Raw genomic sequence first — 19660 nt, forward strand, 5'->3', positions numbered from 1 at the left:
GCGCGCAGGTGATGCGACTCTCTGGTAACACACCCCGTACTCTGTTTCCGTACAGTAATATGGAGTTTGCAAGTGGCTGTAGCCCCGCTCTGCTCTCGACGGCTCATCACAGCAAGCAGATGATGTACATTTTACTGGTCTTTACCGCCGCAGATGTGGCAAAGGAATTGATCTGCATCTACAGACACTGAACGACGCTTATGGTGCATAATGTCGCCAAGCAGGCCACCAATACCGGAGTACCTTCCTGTCATTTCCTTCCTCGATCTGTCCACCACGCCTTGTCCTCCTGACCTAGACATTGCGATAACAATGTTACTGAAACCAATGACAACGAATAAACACATCGCTTTGATTCACCCATATCGATCTTCTACCACTGGCAAACACTTTTAGAGTTACCGATGTCCCGCACCTGGTCTGCTGCAACCGGGGATTCTGTACGTATAGACCTCAAGTAATCGGGCCTGGTGGCCCCTCGGACGCCCCGATTTCATCTAACTTGCGCCTCTACTTGTCGCTATTGCAACATGAATCGCACTAGCTACAAACCTTGTATAGTCCCTCCTTGTACGGAGTACAACGGCACTCCCTAGACGTTGTCGAGGGTTGGCACATGGACCTCCACCTTATCTTGCGGGGAGACGGATTCAACCAGGCCTCCCCCGTCTGGTTACCGGATATGCATTCTTCAGGAGCAAATCTCGTCTAGGCGACCTGAAGAAAAAGGGCAGATCGATCCGTCTGGTATCCTTCTCAGGCAACGACGTTGTCCTTCTCAGCCATCTTCCAATCTCGAATATTCGTTTGAGTGGTCACTGGACCGGAGTGGAAGAGAAAAGGATGACATGAAGCACCGTCTGAGCAAACGACTTTGATCCACTTGTCATAGTCTTGAACCAAAGCTTCTCCCCTGCGGAGACAACCGAACTTGTTGGACTCGGTGAGCCGTTGCATAGTGGGAGCCTTTGCCAGCCGCTCACGGTGTAGAAATCAAGGTCCGACCCTTAAGCTGAAGCTCAAAGCAACATGAGGAGGAAGAATCCAATCATGTAGCAGAGTAGAGCGTCTACGGAGCACCATTCACTTACTGACACATGTGCGGAGTATGCAAGAAGAAATCCTGATTCCTCGAGTGGCTGGGAGACCGGTGATGCATTGTTCTCTCCTCGTCAGGCTACGAGAAGGCAGAGCTTGATCAACACTGTCGAGAGCACATCCTCGTCAACATCGGACAAAGCACAGGCCGCACAACGATGCGGTGAGGCTACTAGGCTCGAGACCCACACCATCAACAAAGTGCAACGATTCAGCCATGGCTTGATCATGCTCGTGTCAATTACGGACTATTGAAACATTCACAGCAGCTGAGCACATGACAGCAAACAATGTCTGGCGCTCTGTAAGGCTGTGGATATCCACTCTGTGATCCTGCAATTATGGATTTCCAGCTGCGCTACAGGTGTGACTTGCAGCACCCATGCCGAGATGTTGGCTTGCGCATCCGAGATGATCGCCATCAGTCGAGAGCCCCAGTTGCGTCCCAAGCTAGAGCAGCCTAGTGAAGCACTTCTACCGCGCCCGGCCACCGTTGATGAAGGCTCGGCAGGCTGAGATTGACTGCGGCACTTCGTGAGCTACGCTTTCCCCAGGGGGGCCACTGCGTTTCAAACAGACACCAACTTGTATGTACCTACGTACGGAGTAGTCACCGTAGAAACACATGACAGACATCGACCGACCCGTGTAGCGGTCATTACCATGGATTTGCCTCGCGTTCAAATTTGGATGCAGCCTCTGGACTCAGACCTGCTGAAACTAGTGTTTCACTCTGGACGCAGGTCTGCGTGATAAGTGTCTGACATGGCTGATCTACAGACTAGATGATGAAAAGTTGACTCAACAAGTCGCGGTGGCCAAAATCGACTCATCTTGCGCCGCCAACGGGATTTGTCAATGCCGACGAAGGCTGCAGGAGAAGCTCGTATCTAAGAATTCCAACGTCGACTGGAAGAAGTCCCTTCCTCTGGACCCCAAAGGTGAGTGTCGCAGCTAAACATCAAGACTGGTTTGCAGATGCTGTACCACGGACGGTGAAGTCTGTCAGGCCTGGTGCCTCAGAAGTGGGGGAACGAGCATTTGGGCTCTATTATTATACATGCTTGTGCTCACGTTTGGTTCATGTGCCGTCTACATGTTTGCGGCCTCTGGGGTCCGGGCCCGAGTTTTAGGGGTTGACAAACTGGCTGCAGGTGTGCGCTTGAAGTCGGGTCATTGTCTCTCCGACCGCGGTCATCATCACCAAGAAGGGCTTGCGGTGAGACGGCGTCGTCGCGATATCGAATCGCCGACTGAAGTCGTCCACAATTGCCTTCTCCGGTTCGATTTGGCATGAAATGTCATTTTCGAACACAAGACCAGGCCAAGGACAGGGGACTAAGACTATTGTAGGCTGAGGAGGATCAATCTGTGCGTTCAAAGCTAATAAGCCATCATGGTGTCTGGGGTTGCCGGACCAGGCCCACGGACACACATTCTCAATACGAGGAGTCGACCAACCCCCTCTCCTTCTCGACCATGATCCTCGCCCGGCCTTGAGCTTGGAACGCATGGCCATTTGCTGATCCCAGGCAGACCGCAGCGAAGACGCCGGCCCGCCTGACGCAGGTCAAAGCACGGTGCTTCGGTCTGGCCTTTGAGTTGGCGCTAATTCGTCGCAGATATCTCTCTACACGGCAGGTTGGGTAGATATTTCCAGCCTTTCAGCTTGAGTCGGTGTAGCCTATGCCAACATTTCTGCAGCATGTGAGACCCATAGTGAACGGACGGGACGAGTGCATTGGACCGACGCTGGTCTGGGAAGCTGTTGCGTCCGTGACGCATCACCGACGGAAAAGCCTTTTCCTTGACAATTCATCGCTCATTGATTGCCCGCGAATTGTGGCTTGCAGCCATTGTCAGAGCAAAGGCTCGAGGGATGGGGCGACACTTGTCCGAAAGAGGCCCAAGTGCTGATCGACGGCGCCAGCAACCATTTCAAGGACCAACGCCGGGCCACACATGGCAGTTCATCACTGTCGCATTGCAGCCCGGGACTAGGGCTCATTGGGGGCTAGTGCTTGGGCGAGGGATGCCAGCAAGCGGAGACAGGGAAGACGCATGAATCAAATCACGAGCCGCAACGTCCCAGACAGACTGAACCAGGATCTGGGATGATTAAGTGATTTCACAGGTTGACTGCGGGCTCGGGTTGGCCGCAACGTCCTTGACGGCGACACACAGCCATTTGACAGTGACACAAAGCAAATGGTACAAGAATGACGCAGCACTGATGGGAATGTGCGAGCATCGAGCTGCAGGTGCAGAGTCAATTGGGCCCAACTGTTGGCTGTCATTGGACTGCGGGCAGCAGCACGAGGAGGGTCTGTCGAACCAATCTCGCAGCTACGGCGGACCAGTCCGATGGAACACGATTTGAGGGGTTGAGCAGGTTCAGCAAAAACGAGACCCAAGTGGCGCATCGCCACCGAGATGGTGGAGCGAGCAGATGGATCTCCCAACGATGCGTGATTGACGGAGTGACAGGTGCAGAAGTGGCAGGCCAAACATGCCAAAGTTGCGCCTTATGTGTGGTTAGCGAAAGGGTTCGGCGTGTAGAGGCGCTTTTACTTCTTCACGTCCATGTCTGATGATCGTCGGCGCCGTTGGCAGGCCTCTTTACCCGTGTTTCGAGTCTCCAGCCGCTGGAAATTGCAGGGATAAGCCCAGAAGCCCTGGCTGACGCATGGACGTAGTCGACACACGCTAACCGTGACAGTACAGGAGCGTGCTTTTTGTTGTGGAGGGATCAGCGGGCATGGCAGCAAAGTATCCCCGTGGTAGAAGTGGGAATCATCAACATCCGCCTACCAAACCCTCCTCGTACAGTTGACCTCGAGCTTGAACTAGACCTAGCCCTAGACATCTAGATCTCGTCCGTTCCACCTTGCGCGCAACACGAGCTACGGACACGGATAGCGACCCTTTTAGCTTCGTCCTTTGCGACCGTCTGAATGAGAGTAGAGGAGCAGCGAAAGCAACTGGGAGGAAACGTGGCTAGCTAAGCGAAAGCAAGACACACAAGCAATTCTCGATTTCTTCAAGCTTTAACCTCGTGGATCAGACAAATTGAAATTTCAGCTGTGGGTGTGTGTGTGTGTGTGATGGTAGTATCACTGAATTTTTTCTTTCGCTGCACATTTCCTGTTACCGAATAGATATGGAATATGGCGTAGTATTTGGTTGATAACGGCCGTTGAGCCAAAGAACATCCTGTGATAAGAGTTGTACGTACTAGGGAGTAATGGTCAAACTTGTAATGGAAGATTCCGAGGGGTGATCGATGGTACGGAGTATCAAAATTTTTCTTTCGATGTGTTTACGTGTACAGTATGTACGTGCGCGTGTAGAATGAAAAGTTAGCTATCTTGGGGAAACAAAGGTGAAACCAGAGCAATCTCACGGTCTCAGCAGGTCAAATCACACAGGATCTTGTAGAGCCTCTTGGGACGCCTGACCTGTACAGGATTCTGGTCGAGCTTCGTTCACGCTGAGCGGAGTGTTAGAGAGTGTTTTTTTTGATACTCGCAAAAGAACTCCATATTACCGTCAATCGCCAAAACAGGCACTTCGCAAACGCACTCACCATACGGAGCACGGATACAGTCTTCTTTTTACTCGTGGACAGGTCCATTCCTTCATCCCTACCACTTTCTCCCTCATCTCCACCCTCGATTGGTGTTGAAAGCCGATGTTTTACACACCTTCGATCCTCGTCTTGACGCGAAATACACAAGCGTCCTTTGTTTCGGCTGCAGTACGGGATCCTTGATGAACTATACTCCGTCTACACACAAGAGACACCAGCATTCCCATAACGCTGCCCACTACGAGTCTAACATACAGTACGAGTATAGCCTGGCTTCACTTTCGATCCGACTAACTCATGAATCGTTGGCTATCCGACGAACCCAAGTTCCTCGGTCTCGTCAGCCGCAACTCGCATCCATCTCAATCTCTCTCCTCCATCTCTCCACGACGACCCTTTCCTAACGTTTGGCTTTCTCCGACATCCCTGCCTCCCTGTCTCCCGACCACGCTATGCCGCCCGCCCACAGTGAAAAATACGCCGTCGCTTCGGAGAAATCATGCTACGATACAGGACTGGTTGCTGCCCAAGATGGGAATGCACGTCCACAACAATACGATTACCCTTTGCCCCAAGCGCATGTTCAAGCTCCATATCCGCTAAACGTCCACACTCAACTCAATCCTCCCTCCCTCCAGCCACATAATCTACCGGGACAGATACATACTCCGCACCTACTTGCTCCCAGCGGCGTGGCGTTTGGTCCTCACGGTCCTGGCACCGGCCCCGGACCAGGAGCTGATGCTGCAAGAGAAGGGGACCACAATGCTCGTAACGTTATTGCCGATGTAAGTCGCCAACTCATACACTCCGATGCTCGCACGACTTTCTTCGTTCTTTTTCGTTCCACACCTGGTCGATGATCGACTCAAAAAGCACAAGCCCCCCTGGTCTGCCCGTTGAAGCTTTTGGGGATCGACTTACGGAGTAGGGCTCACGGCCCAATGCCGATATGCCCTGGCCCCTGCAATCATGGATGCGACCCTGGTCCCGGTCGGGGTGCCTTAGTCTCACTCCTGGGTCATCTCCCTTATCCCATCATGATGGTGGCCGGCCTTCCCCTGGTCCGGCTTCGTGTACCCGAATTGCCCCTTCCTGGTCTCAAAGGCAATGGAACCCATGGCTCTCCTCTGTGGAACGCTCGGACCACGCACGCCATCCACGCTCGTCGCCAACGTTGGCCAATCCTCCCTCCCACTCACACGGCCCACCAGCTGTTCCAAACCCTCAGATTTCCCAGTCACTTAAGCTCCCGCAGCGTGAGGCCCACTTGGCTGCCAGACTGCGAGTTTCGAAAGGCTCGGATGGTGCAGAATCCACTTCCTGCACCGTCGACCCTCCTTACGAAGACTCAACACGCAGCGCACACACACACACACACGCTCACATCATGCAGCCTGCTCTCGGCTTTTCTGGATCATTTCCACTGTTCTCCTCCCTCTCTGTCCTCGCCAAAACTTGTTCCCTTTCATTGATCCCTTCGCATCTGCACCGCCACGTCTGACGTGCCGTCTACATTTGCCCTTTTCGAATGCTCAGACGACTTGCCTCCAATACACCTTCGCATACCTGCTACAAAGGAACCTCATATTCCCTTCGACCCCAGTCCTTCCATTCCCACTATTCTCTTTCGCTTTAACCTATCCCTGGTCACCACTGTGCGGCTACCGCGAATCTTCAGTACATGGTATGCCCCCCCCCTGCTCGTACGAGCACCTCCCGTGTCCTCTGTGGCTGGCCTTTCTCCGTCATCACATGCCCGCATTGACCCCTCCAACGCACCTCACTCATGCTTCTGAAACTCGCCATATCCACCCTGGCAATTTGTTCGACAAACATTCAACCAAGTCTAATAAAGCCTTGCACCTTCGTCGCATCCCTGGCTTCTGTCTGCGCGACCATTCACTCTTGTCGTCTCCCTCAACCCCGGCACTTGGGCCAATGAAACATCTCCCGTCACAGGTCGCCGGAACGAAGTATTCGGTTGAGCCGCCTGGGAACGTTCGACGACCCGGAGCTGTTCACCTGGCTTGAAGCTTGTATGTCAATTACGCTTAGTCTCCATCTTGGATCTCCCGAAGGCTGGTCGCATTGACCTGGTTGAGTCCACCCTCAACCTGGACGGAACCATCCACCCAACCGAAAATGCACCTGCCAATGACCATGTTCACGTCCCCCCGGTTTTGCATTAACTACGGTCTTCCCTGCCCATGAAGCGGCGTTGTGATCTGCCTGTCTTGCCATCCTGGTCTCTTGTCAATGCGCAGCCTGGTCTTTTGTTGCATTTTGAATGCTTGATCCGCTTCCTTGCTTTGGTTCAACATTGCGCTGACACATGGATCTTCAATGCAGCATCGAACACCACGAGCCTACCCGAACGTTGCTCTGCCGCCTCATGTCTCGCAGTCACGAACACTGAGCAGTACGGTGACCTCTCAGCAGCCCTACGCATCGCCAATCCTGTACGCACCGCAAGCGAATCTTCAGTCGCCTTTTTTGAACAACCAGCATCAATTTCAAACTCCGCAGGCGCAAAGCGACACGCCCAACTATTTCCAGCCGAATCAGAGCCCAAGGAGTCAGAGCAGTGGTGCAGGAACGTTTTATCCGACTGGTAAGCTAAAGCCTCCTGGAGACGGGATGGACGCACGAGGCATTGACACGAGGTTTATCAGAAAAGCCCGATTCTATGGCAGCAACGGCGACAATGCAGCGGCCCTATCCCCCAATATACACGCCGCAGTCTAATTCCCCCGCCTCGGTGACCTCGCCACAGTCGCATGATCCCGGTAGACCGATGTATCCTCAGCCAGGGGCACAATTGAGCCAACTTCCATATGGATATCCTCAATATCAGTCGATGAGTCAAGTGCACCAGCCTCCGTATGGCGCCCATCATGGACAGACGCAACAGCACCAAATTCAGTCGCAACCGATGATGCCATACCAGTCGGCTGCCCCTCAGCTTCAACAGGGGTCTCAGCACCATTCCACAATCTCGAATAGTCCAAGATTGAAATCTGAGCCTGGTCAATCATATCAGCAGACACCGCAACCACGACCGGGAATGCTCCCTCATCAGCAGCAACAGCCACAACACTCCAACGCCAATCCTCCTGCGCCGGGACTGGGCGATTACAAACAGACTCTCCAACAAGCGCAACAGCAGCAGCCTGGGCAGCAACAACAGCAACAACAACAACAGCAGCAGCAGTCTCCCTCTGGTGTGCCGCCCAATATGCCGCCCAACTCGAATGCTGCCCCCGGACCGATTCCCGCTACGACGCCGTTGGTGGTTCGACAGGACGGGAATGGCGTCCAGTGGATCGCCTTTGAGTACTCGAGAGATCGGGTCAAGATGGAATACACCATTCGATGCGATGTTGAATCGGTCGATGGATCCGCTCTGACACACGAATTCAAGTCAGAAAACTGTGTGTATCCTCGAGCGTGTGTACCAAAGGATCTCTACAAAGGCAATCGGTTGAATTATGAGACTGACTGCAACCAAGTTGGCTGGGCTTTGGCGGAACTAAATCCATGTCTGCGTGGAAAACGAGGTTTGATCCAGCGAGCAGTCGACAGCTGGAGAAACAGCAATCAGGATCCCCGGATGAGAAGTCGTAGGGTCAGGCGACAAGCTAAGATGAACCACAAAGGAAAGGTCACTCCTACAACACCAAGTCAGGCGTCCGCACCGTCTCTTCCACTCCCGACAGGGCTTGCCGGTCCAGGTTCAATGCCGGCTCCGAGTGCCAGACCACCAGGGGTACTGCCCAGTGCGCAAAGTCAAATCTTGCATAATCAGCAGGATGTGTCCCCCAGCGCCCACGGCAATGTTGGAGGTAAGTTTCAGAGTTTGCAGCCTCGCGTCGGCCCCTTTGTATGAAAACATAAACTGACAAGACGACAGCATCGCCTTACAACCATGCGCCTCAAGGGTATCGGCAGGACGCTACTGTCCAGCATATGCAGAGTCCGAATGACGTCCGTCAAAGCCACGTTTTCCCAGGATATCCCAATTATCCATCGGCTCCAACTTCGATGGCTCCTTCAATGGCACCACAGATGCAAGGAGGATTACATCACCTCGGGCGTTCTGGCGGAACCGCCGCCATGACCTCGAGGGACCTGGAAGGTAAGAATGAGGAAGACAACGCATTGTTCGGCGACTTACCGGAAAGTAAACGACGAAAATTCATTCTCGTGGAGGACACTCAGAAGAATGCACGAGTTCGAGTCAAAGTCACTTTAGAGCAAATCGAGATGAGCGAAATCCCCGATTCCTACCGCAAGCAGAACGCTGTATTTCCACGCGCCTACTTTCCTGTACAGATGCAGACGGCGACCGATTCGACTCGAGATGGCCGGCTTGCGGAGGAGGGAGAAGAAGTCGACGGCGGTGCTCCTACCATTGGCAAGACGTCTGTTTCAGTCCAGACCGGCAATGGCAATGAAGAGGTCAGCGTGCCACAAATCTCGAAAAGCAAACGTGGGCGGGAGCAAAAGATCAACGAGCTAGGATATCGCATGGCTTGGGGTCAAGGTCGCGTGTTTTCTGGACGGCCAATTTTCCTTGCTCGTGCCTGTAAGTTCTGGTGGTGGTGGCCTTGACGTTCATTACTGACTAGATAACTCCCAGTGGACGCCTACCGAGCCAAACAGCGAAGTGCCCTCCTACTCGCAGGCTCGCCTGCATCGACTATCCCTGCTCACCTCGAAAACAGACCAGGCAAGCGAAAGTGGCTTGAGAGGGCTCGCCCCATCGCTCACCCACTGACGCCCCCTACTACCACATCTGATTGAATTACCTTTTTACCTCGACGGTTCAACGTGGAGTCTCCACGAATATCGCTGTGAAATTTTTTTGTGCAATGATACCCCAGACAAGTACAGTCCCGACTTTGTCGAGTGTACATTATTCCAGCCTGAGTTGGATTTCAGTGCAGGCTGTACGACGAATCTATGATCGAAAACCCGAAAAGTTGGAATTGATTGTTTTCTTCGGCGATACCCACACGTATTTGGGCTTTACTGAATTTGTTTTATTTCTGTTGGATTGAAGGCTTTGTCGCATTGGGATATTTTATTTTCGCATTACTTTTGCACAAAGGTGATGAGTCGTGGACTTCCTGGAAGGGAGGACTGAATGGTCTCAGTCAAACCAGGCTGTTCTGCTTGTTTGTTTGGTTGCGACAACCAGCAATTTTGAGCCAGTGCCCGCCCTCAGGATGGAACAGGCGGGAGGATCACCTTGTCTGGCCCTGGGTCCGACGAACAATCTTTCCTGACACATTCGCGACTTTGCCATTTGCGATTCTCTTCTCGAAAGCAACATACGCTTATTTTGGTCCTCATCTTCGACCATGTTCGTGTGGAACCTTCAAGTTCTGTCACGTATCGAGTCATTTCCTTATTTGGCGTCTTGGGTTGGACCTCTAGGCTCGAAGACTATTGAAACACGAAAGGGCACACCGAGGCTTCTTTATTGGTCGAGCAAACTGGCATCGGGTTTACTTATGAACATTCTTGAGGAACACTTATCTGTTTTGACCTCCCATCATTATCGACTAAGCAACACTTTAAGGCATAAAATACGCTGCAAACGGCCGGCTTTTCACATCACATCATCTTCCTGTCTCATTTGTATCAAAGGTAGCAAGGATTGAAATTGGACTTATCTATTCCGTCTGGAGATGGGATCTCCACCAGGAACGGCATTTCTTTTTCTAGATGATGCAAGGCGAAGAGGAAAAGGGCTTGGAACCTCAGCAGTGAAGCTGTATGGAATGGGGCAAAGCAACGAGGCGACTCTACTCTACTTGAAGGCTTTAGGAACGATGGGAAAGTTTGTCACGACTTTTTCTTGTATTTTGGGTATTGAACCAAGGTTCATCACAAATGCTTTTATTTTTCGATTCTTTTTGAAGGACTTTTGGCTATGTGTTGGAAGCTGGGTCTCGCCCTCAAATCTGGCTTGTGATGGTAAATAGACTCGACCAGAGTTGGTTTTGGGATGGGATTGGTCTGTGTTGTGAGTTTGTGTGAGCGTTGTCGGTTATCCTAATCGAATGTTAGGGACTGGGAACGGTGATTCACATTATGACAGTATGTTTGTGTCTGTGTGGCAGGGAGAAGGTTTTGGAAATCAACATGAAGATATCTTCAAGGAGTCTGGACAAAGCGACAGACACAGCAAGAGGAAAGGGGAAACTTCAAAGGACGAACTATTAGCGGGGACAATTGGAATTCAGGAAAGCAGGATTGGAATGAAATTGGAATTGGAATTGGAATTGACGCTGAATGGATGGGAATCATATTTTCATTGGAGGACAGCACGGGAAAGAACTTTTTTCTTCATCAGAGGGTCAAACTGGGATAGGATTCTCATAGTATGAGTAGGATTTTCCTTGATAACAATGAATTATCAAGATCCTAGTCTATTTCAAATCTCGTATGAGGGTACTGAGAGTGATGCATACCTAGTTAGTCAATAATAGGTGTTTATGGAGCAAGGGGGCACGGAGTACGGAGTATAGGTTGTGTATCTGGGGAGTATAGAGTAAGAGTAGAGGAGGAGGAGGACTTTCCCATCAGCCTCGTCGGTTAATCTACGGGATGTTTTGCTACGTTGGTGGTGATGGTGAGGGGATCACTTTGATTTATTTTCAGTACTGCGTAATAGTGAAAGTCGTTGCAAGTACAAGAATGTACGTACATTTTGGAGAAGGCAGCGAGATTCAATCATGACACTGTGATACCTCTGATACGGGAAAAGGAAAGAAGTCGAAAGGATGCGAAGAATCAATACCACCACCACCGCAACAACCACAACCATTCGCGAGAAAATGTCCCAATCCTCGTGTATCTAATCTCTCTGGAATTCTGGGCAAAGTACACACACCCACACCGTAACACACATTGACACCACAAGAACGCGGCGAGATTTGACCTTCCACCGAAGACGAACCACCCCCCTCTTTGCTCGAGACGAAATTGACCCCGAGGAGGAGAAAGGGGAAAAAAACAAGGGAAAAAAAACAATGCCTCATACGACCCGAAGGAAGAACAAAAAGACACAACAATCCCAAAACAAACGCAGAGAAATCGTCGATGAAGATGGATGGATCAGAGTTACGAGTGCGACTGGTGGAGGTATTGCACATCGGGGTCACAGAACGAGTGCTGTCGGCTTTAATGAAGAAGGGGGAAATAATAATGATAGTAATAATGCAGTCGTCGCGGTGACCAAAGACGTTTCTCGGTCTCGATCTGGGTCGGATTCGTCGGCAGGATCAACATCACAAATGGTCTTCACGTGGGGTGGCGTCGACGGTACGGTGGTGACCAGAACGATACAGGCGTCCCCTTGGAACCCCATGAGCGTGTCGAAACGTGTCACGGTCGACGACGTTCGCGTCCGGTACGACATTGTCGAACAAAGGTTTCGAAAGACATTGTTTTGTGAGAGACTGAAGGATGTACTGACGAGGAGGATCCTGCCACCAACGTCGACGATGACGACGCGGGAAGGGGGAGAAATAAAAGCAAAAGCAAAAGCAAGAGCAAGAGCAAAAGCAAAGAGAATAAAAAATTGTGTCCTTTTCGGATCCGGAAGTCTCTCTGGTGATGAGGTCCATTGGATCGATCGTCGAGAATCTGCGCTTTATCAAGTTTCTGCTTTTCTCACCGTCGTGGATATCATTGCACGACTCCAAGGGACGCGTCCGGAATGTCTAGCTCAAGAACCTGGATACAATTCGGTGGACGTTGAGGTTTTGAAGGGGTTGGGTGTGAAGGTGGTTGTACACCCCGATGGGTTTGAAGCGTTGAAGACCACAACACCGGCGATGACGACACCGACCACGACGACAACAACAACAACAGCGGCACAAAATGAGAGCGATGACCATGACGGAAAAAATACGATAATGGTTTATTCACCCGCAGCGGAAATGGAAGTGGAATATCAAATCTTGAGTCTTGAACCCCAAATTTGGTTACACAGATCAATCGATCATTTGTTACTTTCGACTTCGAGTTCGAGTTCGAAACAAACTTTTTCGTCGAGAGAAAGGGAAGCAAACTCCAAATTGATACAAAATTTCAGACAAGAGTATGAGTTTACAAAATTACCAGAGGTCGAAGTCAAGAATTTTCCATTTCATGATTCCGTGATTTGGTGGAAGAAAGAAAAACACGTCCGGATCATGACTATCGCGGACGAAATGGGAATATGAGAAAATGACGACAATGAGCGACACAATCAAATCCGACATCCTATGGGTACGATCAAGATGTGTGTGTGTGTGTGAGAGAGAGAGAGAGAGAGATGTGTCACCGGGGATTTTTACGTGTCCTTTCCTATTTAATGTCGTCACTGCGCACGACGGTACCGAAAGCGTCCCCCAACTCCTTCAGGACCGCGTCGGTGACCTCTGGGCCGGTGAAGCCCGGAATGTCACGGTCCCCGATGGCGTCGCCGGCCAGGACGACCTCGTAACCCAAATCCGCACCGGCCCTGGCGGTGGTGCTGACACAGACGTGGGCCATGTAACCGGTCAGGACCGTCTTCTTGCCCCTTTCCCCCAACGAGGTCAGGTAATCGTGCAGGTCGGTGTTGGCAAAAGAAGAGACCAATTCCTTCTGGATGACCTTTTCATTGGCGAGTGGTTTGATCTCATCGAATTCTTCGGCCAAACTCGTGTTTGGGGTAAAGATCGGGGCTCCTTTTGGTGAGAGAATTTCGACCCCGGAGGGAATTGATGTCAGCAAGTCACCCGAAAGTGATGTCGAACGAGGAAATGAACATGAAGGGACACAAGGGACCGTCTCAAAAGAGTGAGGATTGGAAACAAAATGACAAAAAGACAGGAAGGGGGGCGGTCGTCGTGGTCGTTGGTTGATTGTCACAAGGAGGTATGACAAGGGTTAAGGGGTAATACAAACCATCAGGGACCTTGTGCACAACATGGACAATGTTTTTTCCATCACCACCACCCGACCTGTACTTTTCGAGTAATGATGCAATGGCCTTTCTCGTGGATTCGACATTGACGGTTTTTAAATGACCTTGGGCGTACCTTTTGGGAGACGGCGACCCAAAAAAAGAGGGTACTTGTGTCAGCACATGAGACATATACCGAGTATATATTATATACAGGCATACACCAACACACAATAAAACATGTACATGTATAACAATGGACACGTTGAAACCGGTAATGACCAGTGACAAGAACCACAAAAAAAAGAAGACAGAAACAAAAGACCAAAAAAGAAAAACATACTCATTTTGAGCGTCGATTATGATCAATGTACTATCCTTGGGTGATGCCGTCAGGGTAGGTTCACCCAACATTTCACGAAAGGATTGGACTTGTGTAGCGGATGCCATTTTTTTCTTTTTGTGGTCACAAAGGATCCAACTTCGCTCGCTGTCGGCTCGTCGCTGGGTCGTTGCCGCTGGGCGTAATTCTCGAGGAGTAAGAAAAAATGGTCAAAAAAGAGTAAGAAAGAAAAAAGACTCGGGCAGTTGATAAGTTGTGGTAATAGATTATTATCCCACCGTTTATCAACTACTCAACTCAAAACCGGCGGCATTCCGTAAACGTAATCGAAATCTAGGAATCCCGCTCCAAAAAGATGACACCATTGACAAAAGCAGAACTAAAAAAGGTGACCAGAGGAAGATAGCGGCGGGCGTAATAAGTATAGACGAGTCAGACAGTTTTTGCAAAGCGCTCGTATTCCCTCCCCGTCACCACCAACGCGCTTTTGGATCGAAAGTCCCCTCTCGGGTAATATTTGGTGGTTTTGTTTGTTTGTTTTGGTTTCTGACCTCCAGAATCAACCATCACAGGTTCTGGCTTTCCCTGTTTCATGGGAAAAGTGGTTATGCTGTCGATTTATCTCGAGCAAAGTATTCTCGAATTGGGCTACTTGAATACTCGAGTCCACGAACAAGACAAAGTGACGAACCAAAACGTATCGATACGTTCAGTCTCGTCTCCATGACCTCTCAAGAGTCTCAACTTTTCTCATCCACGAACGACCTTTGTACGACCTTGAACTTCTCGCATTCGTGGATGCGAAGACCCCTCGACTTCTCTCATCCCATGCAAGAGACCCCTCTCTCATCCACGATAATAAAAATCGAGCTCCTCAAGATCAATCAAATTATCATTGACCTTGCCATTCTTGACACTGCCACCATTCGACACTGATCGTGGACCTTTGCGACCTCCAGTCTCACCGTCCTCTTCCAGTACCTCTCGGCTTGTAACCTTGCTGACTTGTACATTCTCGGCCTGCGTAGTCGGAAAGCTTCGACCTCGTGAAGCCTGTGGTTGATAATGATGCGAGAATCTATTGCGACCGTCCGGTAAGCTCTTGATCGTCTCCTGTGCGATGATCGTGGCATTCGTGCTCGGATACAGCACCTTTGTACCAGATTGTTCAGCTGCATCCTCTTGCGCAGCATTCGTTTTTGAATTTGATCGAGGTCGTGGATCGAATAGATCAACCAGTCGTCGATCGTCCGTTTCTACTCCGCCCTTAGCAAAATTAGCCCATCGAACCATTTGATCCTGCTGCTGCTGCTTCTCCGGAGACAATCGATGCGTGTCGACGGTGCGCGTCGGTTTGTTATTGCACGGGTTCACCATACTGCCACTCTGCTTGGAGTCAATCGCCGGCTCTCCGGGAGACTTGCGAACAATAATTTCATCCCCAACAGAGTCAACAACTGCGTCACGATACGATGGTCCAAAGTTGCGCGGTTTAGGGACCTGCGGCCGTGAGTGAATGTTGCTGCCATGAAAGGGAATACTCTGACCATTTGCTAACCCCCAAGACATTCGGGCCTCCTGCACTCCTTTCTTGATGCCTTCCACATCTTGTTCGATCCAATTCTCTTGAACTCTCTCGGCCTGATACTTGGCGAACTCGTCGCAAGAACAACAACATGGCTCGAAACAGAGGTGTTCGCATGCATGACCGCATGGTAGTTCTCTTTCGCATGGCGACGGGCATCTGAATTTGTCGTGGGAAAAGGGATGGCAACGCAATGGACAACTATGACCACAGTTGAGTCTCTCTTGACAGACCTTGAAGCAGCCGCCATCGGTCTCTTCCCACTCTTGGGGATACTGAATGCAGGCAGTTTCCTGGTGGGTCTTGCACTGTACCGGCAAGACAGCTCCCTTTCGATTGGCGTTTTCCATTCGCTTGATGACGTTGTACCATAGGTCACTACCCGTCATCAGCGCATGAGAGTTGCCAAACATATAAAATCCCAATTTAGCCCGGGACAAGGCCACACAGACACGATTGATGTTAGCGAGGAAACCAATCTTGCCATCATCGTTACTCCGCGTGAGTGACAATATTACAATATCGTTCTCCTCTCCTTGGTAACCATCCACCGTCTTGACTTGAAGGTATCCAGCTGTGATGTCTGTCGTTCGTCGCAATTCTTTGAGGAGTTTCTTTCGTTGACCGTTGTAAAAGGTTAGCACGGTGATCTGTTGTGGTTCGATGCCGTTCTTGTTCAAGTGACGAAAGAACCCGGCAATGAATCTTGCCTCTTCCTGCTTTTTGTCAGCAAATCTTACACTACCATTGTGGGACTTGAAGCCGGACGTACTTCGTTGTAGGTTGAGAGTGAGTCGTCTTTGTACTCCGACCATCTGTGATCAAAAAAGAATGACTTGAGAGAGCCCATACCCCAGGTTTGAGGAGTCCGATCAAGTACACTGGTGTGGTCAGTTAGCTTAGGATAGAGATCAGAGATGAGGCGTCGGAATTCGGGTTCCATTCTTCGTTGTTGGAGAAGAGTCTTGTAGGGCATATTGTTGCTGACAAGTCTCTCAAATAGTGACACGTTCAGGTAGAATGGATCATTCTCCAGTTCCATGAGACTGCAGTGCCCCTGAAGCTGTTGATGATCACCGACTAGGATCAAATGCTCTAGTGATTCAATGCAAGCCGCGGTAACAGGCGCCTCAAGGACTTCGGCCGCTTCCTCGATCAGTATGATTTTAGGCTTTAGTGATGAAATGAGGCCACGGTATTTGCTAAGACCAGTCGTAGTCAGGCCGATGATGGGTGCTCGTTTCAGGTAGACGCAATCTTGCTCCCATTTTCCGATCTGGTTGTCGCGGATCAACTTCTCGTAGATCGCTGCAGCTTCGCGGAATCGATTGACCATGTTGGCTTTGGCTCTACTCTGAATGACTGAGAACATGGGACCACGTAAGTGGTCTGGAACTTGCCATAGATCTGAGACTGTATCTAATAGTCTGGTGGCTCTGGCGATGTCGTTCGAGGAGGCAGGGCGGACGCCGTACTTCTCGGAAATATTGGCCCACGGACCCTTGAGAAGCTCGATATCTTCTTCGTCATTGACGCCATGCGAGTCCTCATTCTCTCTCAGTTGTTCGACTTCAAGATCCTCATCTTCCTCTTGGAAACCGTAGTCTTCTTTGGCGTACTTGACTTCAAAGGGAATCAGAGCTCTATCAAGCCAAAGTCTAATCGGGCCGTTCATGCCGTCACTTGCGGAAACCCACCGCATTGCACCATCTTCTAAAGACTTGGCTTGAGCTTCAGTCAAAGCGTCAAGTTCTCGAAGTATTTTGGGACCAGATTTCTGCGCAGTCGAATAAGGATCCGATCCAGGATTGGTAAAAGGTTCAAGAATCTCAATCATAAGTTTTGACTGCTTCGACAGGAGAGTGTTAGCGCGGCCCAAGAGACCCCCAGGAACCAGCTTGATGCGATCTTTCTGCCGGATTAGGAACAGAGCACGTTGCTTGACTTCTGGGTTTGTGCTTCTGCCTCCAAGACGGACGTAGTTAGGCTCGAAGAGTGAAATATGTCCTAGAAGCTGATCCAGTGCATGATTCGTCTGCGCGGCAATAATAATTGGCGGGTCATCTCTCTTTCGATTGCGTAGCAAGATTTCCACGGCAACTTTCGACACGTACGTTTTTCCGGTACCAGGAGGGCCCTGAATGATAGCAAGTCGCCTCGTGAGCAACTCTCGAAGGGCGTCCCATTGTGTGTCATCCAGCGAGTCTCTTGGAGCAATCGGCCATTGTTGAAGGACGTTGACCTTTTCGTAGTCCTTCTTTTCAGTCTTTGCGGCTGTACTGAGGTCAATGATAGGGTTCTGTTGGAGATACGCAGGCGCATCGACGGATGGCTCCAATTTGCAAATATGGTCAGCCAAGGGAAACCTATTCACGATTCTTAGTAGACCAAAAGCGTAATGTTCGGTTGCAACTCACGTTTCTTGACTTAGTTTCTGAAGCGCTCTCAGAGTGTGCCGATAGGCTTCGTAATAGCCTTGCTTCGACTCTAGCATGATCCATTCTTCTTGGGGGTCAATTTCTATCGCCGCGGGATTAGTGAAGGACAGGTCAACTTCGGGAATGTCAGCCTCAACACCGGAAAGAGGTCTTGCCGTCACAACAGCGACTATTAGACGAGATAGATCAACTTGCTTGTCTTTTGCGCGCATCAGAACAACGATCGATCCCGAGACCAATCTCTTGCTTGTGGACCATTTGATACGCTTGCCAGCTCGTCGAGTTGAGAACCGAACACGTACGGCCAGACTTCGCCGAGGAAAGGTGAAACCGATGATGTAGACCTGATCATAGACGGAGAACTCAGGCGTGTCATTCGTCGTGGGATCAGAGCGGAACTCTTGTAGAGCATCTCTCAAGCTGCCAATAGCATCTTCTCGCTGCAGATCATAATGAATCTTCAAATACTTCTCTTTGCTCTTGTAAGGTCTTTTGATCTTGTTGGCAAGGAGCAGGGGACCATCGCTAAGCAGTTCCTCCGTGGTAGGAAACTCGGGCATTGAAAGCCAGTCGTCTTGTTCCGAGGTGGCCTTGATATCGTCCTGCTTATTACAATATTCACGAACGCCGAGATTCAAGGTCAAATCAAATTCCGTGCTGGGGCTGGAACTTGTTGGTATTGCTGAGGTCTGATAGTTGCGCCTAGGGCCGCCGCCACGAAACCGTTCAGGGAGATTAACATTCATATCTGAGAAAAGTCAGCCTTCCTTTTGACCGTGGTCTAGCTTAGTGTCCAAAGGAGACATAAAGTATGAGTCAGACAGGGGATGCTTACCGCCGTTGTCGAAAGAATCTGGTTCTCGATAGTCGCCTGAAGCCTCAACTTTAGTCACATACTATGAGAGGAGAATAAAGAGACAGAAATAAGCGAAATATTTCGACTTACGATTTGATACTCCAGCACCTGTGCCCCGGCCACGCTGGCCTCTCGAACGACCAACTCGATCCCAAGCCATATTGTGACTCATCCTCCTCTGTTTGAGAAAGTGAGGCGATTTGCTCAAGGGAGAAGATGGCGTGAAATATGAAACTCAAGTAAAGCAAAAAGGCCCTCATTAAGCCAGAGCAGAACTTGCGTCAACGCAACATCCTGAGGCAGCGATTGCCTGTATCTTGGCATAGGGTGACAGAATAGTCTTAGATGGTATTGAACGGATGTCTTAATGTCTTGGAATTCAACAATGTTTGCTGTCCAGTCCTGGTTAATGTCTTTGTGAGATCTTGGTTATAGTGAGAATGCGTACCACATTGCAATGCTCATGAAAGTTTGACTCAATCGCTCATTAAATGCATAAGACAGGAACATAAGGTTCAAAGCATGATCATTTGGTTATACAGATAATTGTGCTTTCTGGAGGTGAGTAGAACTGGTGAGAAGTTCAATATTAAACTGATGATACAGAGAGATGAAAGGACTCTGGCACCAGGAAGGAACAAATCCAGTCTGACTGACAACACCACAGTTTCCAGAGCTCCCATGTATGTAAATACACGTCTGACAAGATTCTTTCTGTCGTGGCCGACATGGAATACGCTAATACACAACAGGCAAAGCGCCCTCAAAGTGCCAATCACAGACCAAGAAAACACTTCGATTCGG

General features: G+C 50.2%; 4 protein-coding genes across 6 annotated transcripts; 2 read left to right on the forward strand and 2 right to left on the reverse strand.

Moving 5' to 3' along the window:
- The first annotated feature begins 6210 nt into the window (after nt 1–6210).
- PV06_09303 lies at nt 6211–11134 on the forward strand. 3 transcript variants are annotated; one of them, XM_016410740.1, is made up of 6 exons: nt 6211–6374; nt 7040–7301; nt 7363–8532; nt 8601–8825; nt 8872–9275; nt 9330–11134. In XM_016410740.1, exons 1-5 carry the CDS (start codon nt 6372–6374, stop codon nt 8940–8942), a joined length of 1731 nt encoding a protein of 576 aa, XP_016258547.1. In that variant the 5' UTR covers nt 6211–6371; the 3' UTR covers nt 8943–9275; nt 9330–11134. The 3 variants fall into 3 exon arrangements, with proteins under 3 accessions (XP_016258547.1, XP_016258546.1, XP_016258545.1); XM_016410739.1 differs by lacking the exon at nt 6211–6374 and having other exon boundaries at nt 6843–7301; XM_016410738.1 differs by lacking the exon at nt 6211–6374 and having other exon boundaries at nt 6843–7301; nt 8601–9275.
- Nucleotides 11135–11730: 596 nt separating this feature from the next.
- On the forward strand, nt 11731–13044 carry PV06_09304 (uncharacterized protein; the record flags this gene model as incomplete). Its single annotated transcript, XM_016410741.1, has 1 exon — nt 11731–13044. The coding sequence occupies one exon, from the start codon at nt 11731–11733 to the stop codon at nt 12925–12927; it is 1197 nt and encodes a 398-aa protein (XP_016258548.1). The 3' UTR covers nt 12928–13044.
- PV06_09305 (uncharacterized protein) lies at nt 12837–14207 on the reverse strand. Its single transcript, XM_016410742.1, has 3 exons — nt 13978–14207; nt 13637–13770; nt 12837–13416 (listed from the first exon to the last, which is right to left on the reverse strand). The coding sequence occupies exons 1-3, from the start codon at nt 14082–14084 to the stop codon at nt 13052–13054; spliced, it is 606 nt and encodes a 201-aa protein (XP_016258549.1). The 5' UTR covers nt 14085–14207; the 3' UTR covers nt 12837–13051.
- A 386-nt stretch (nt 14208–14593) lies between these two features.
- PV06_09306 (uncharacterized protein) lies at nt 14594–19442 on the reverse strand. The gene is made up of 7 exons (XM_016410743.1): nt 19305–19442; nt 18947–19248; nt 18836–18871; nt 17980–18748; nt 16335–17928; nt 15525–16278; nt 14594–15477 (listed from the first exon to the last, which is right to left on the reverse strand). The coding sequence occupies exons 2-7, from the start codon at nt 19026–19028 to the stop codon at nt 15470–15472; spliced, it is 3243 nt and encodes a 1080-aa protein (XP_016258550.1). The 5' UTR covers nt 19029–19248; nt 19305–19442; the 3' UTR covers nt 14594–15469.
- Nucleotides 19443–19660: the final 218 nt, after the last annotated feature.

Source organism: Exophiala oligosperma, assembly GCF_000835515.1.
Source record: "Exophiala oligosperma strain CBS 72588 unplaced genomic scaffold supercont1.10, whole genome shotgun sequence".
NCBI classification, from domain to species: domain Eukaryota; kingdom Fungi; phylum Ascomycota; class Eurotiomycetes; order Chaetothyriales; family Herpotrichiellaceae; genus Exophiala; species Exophiala oligosperma.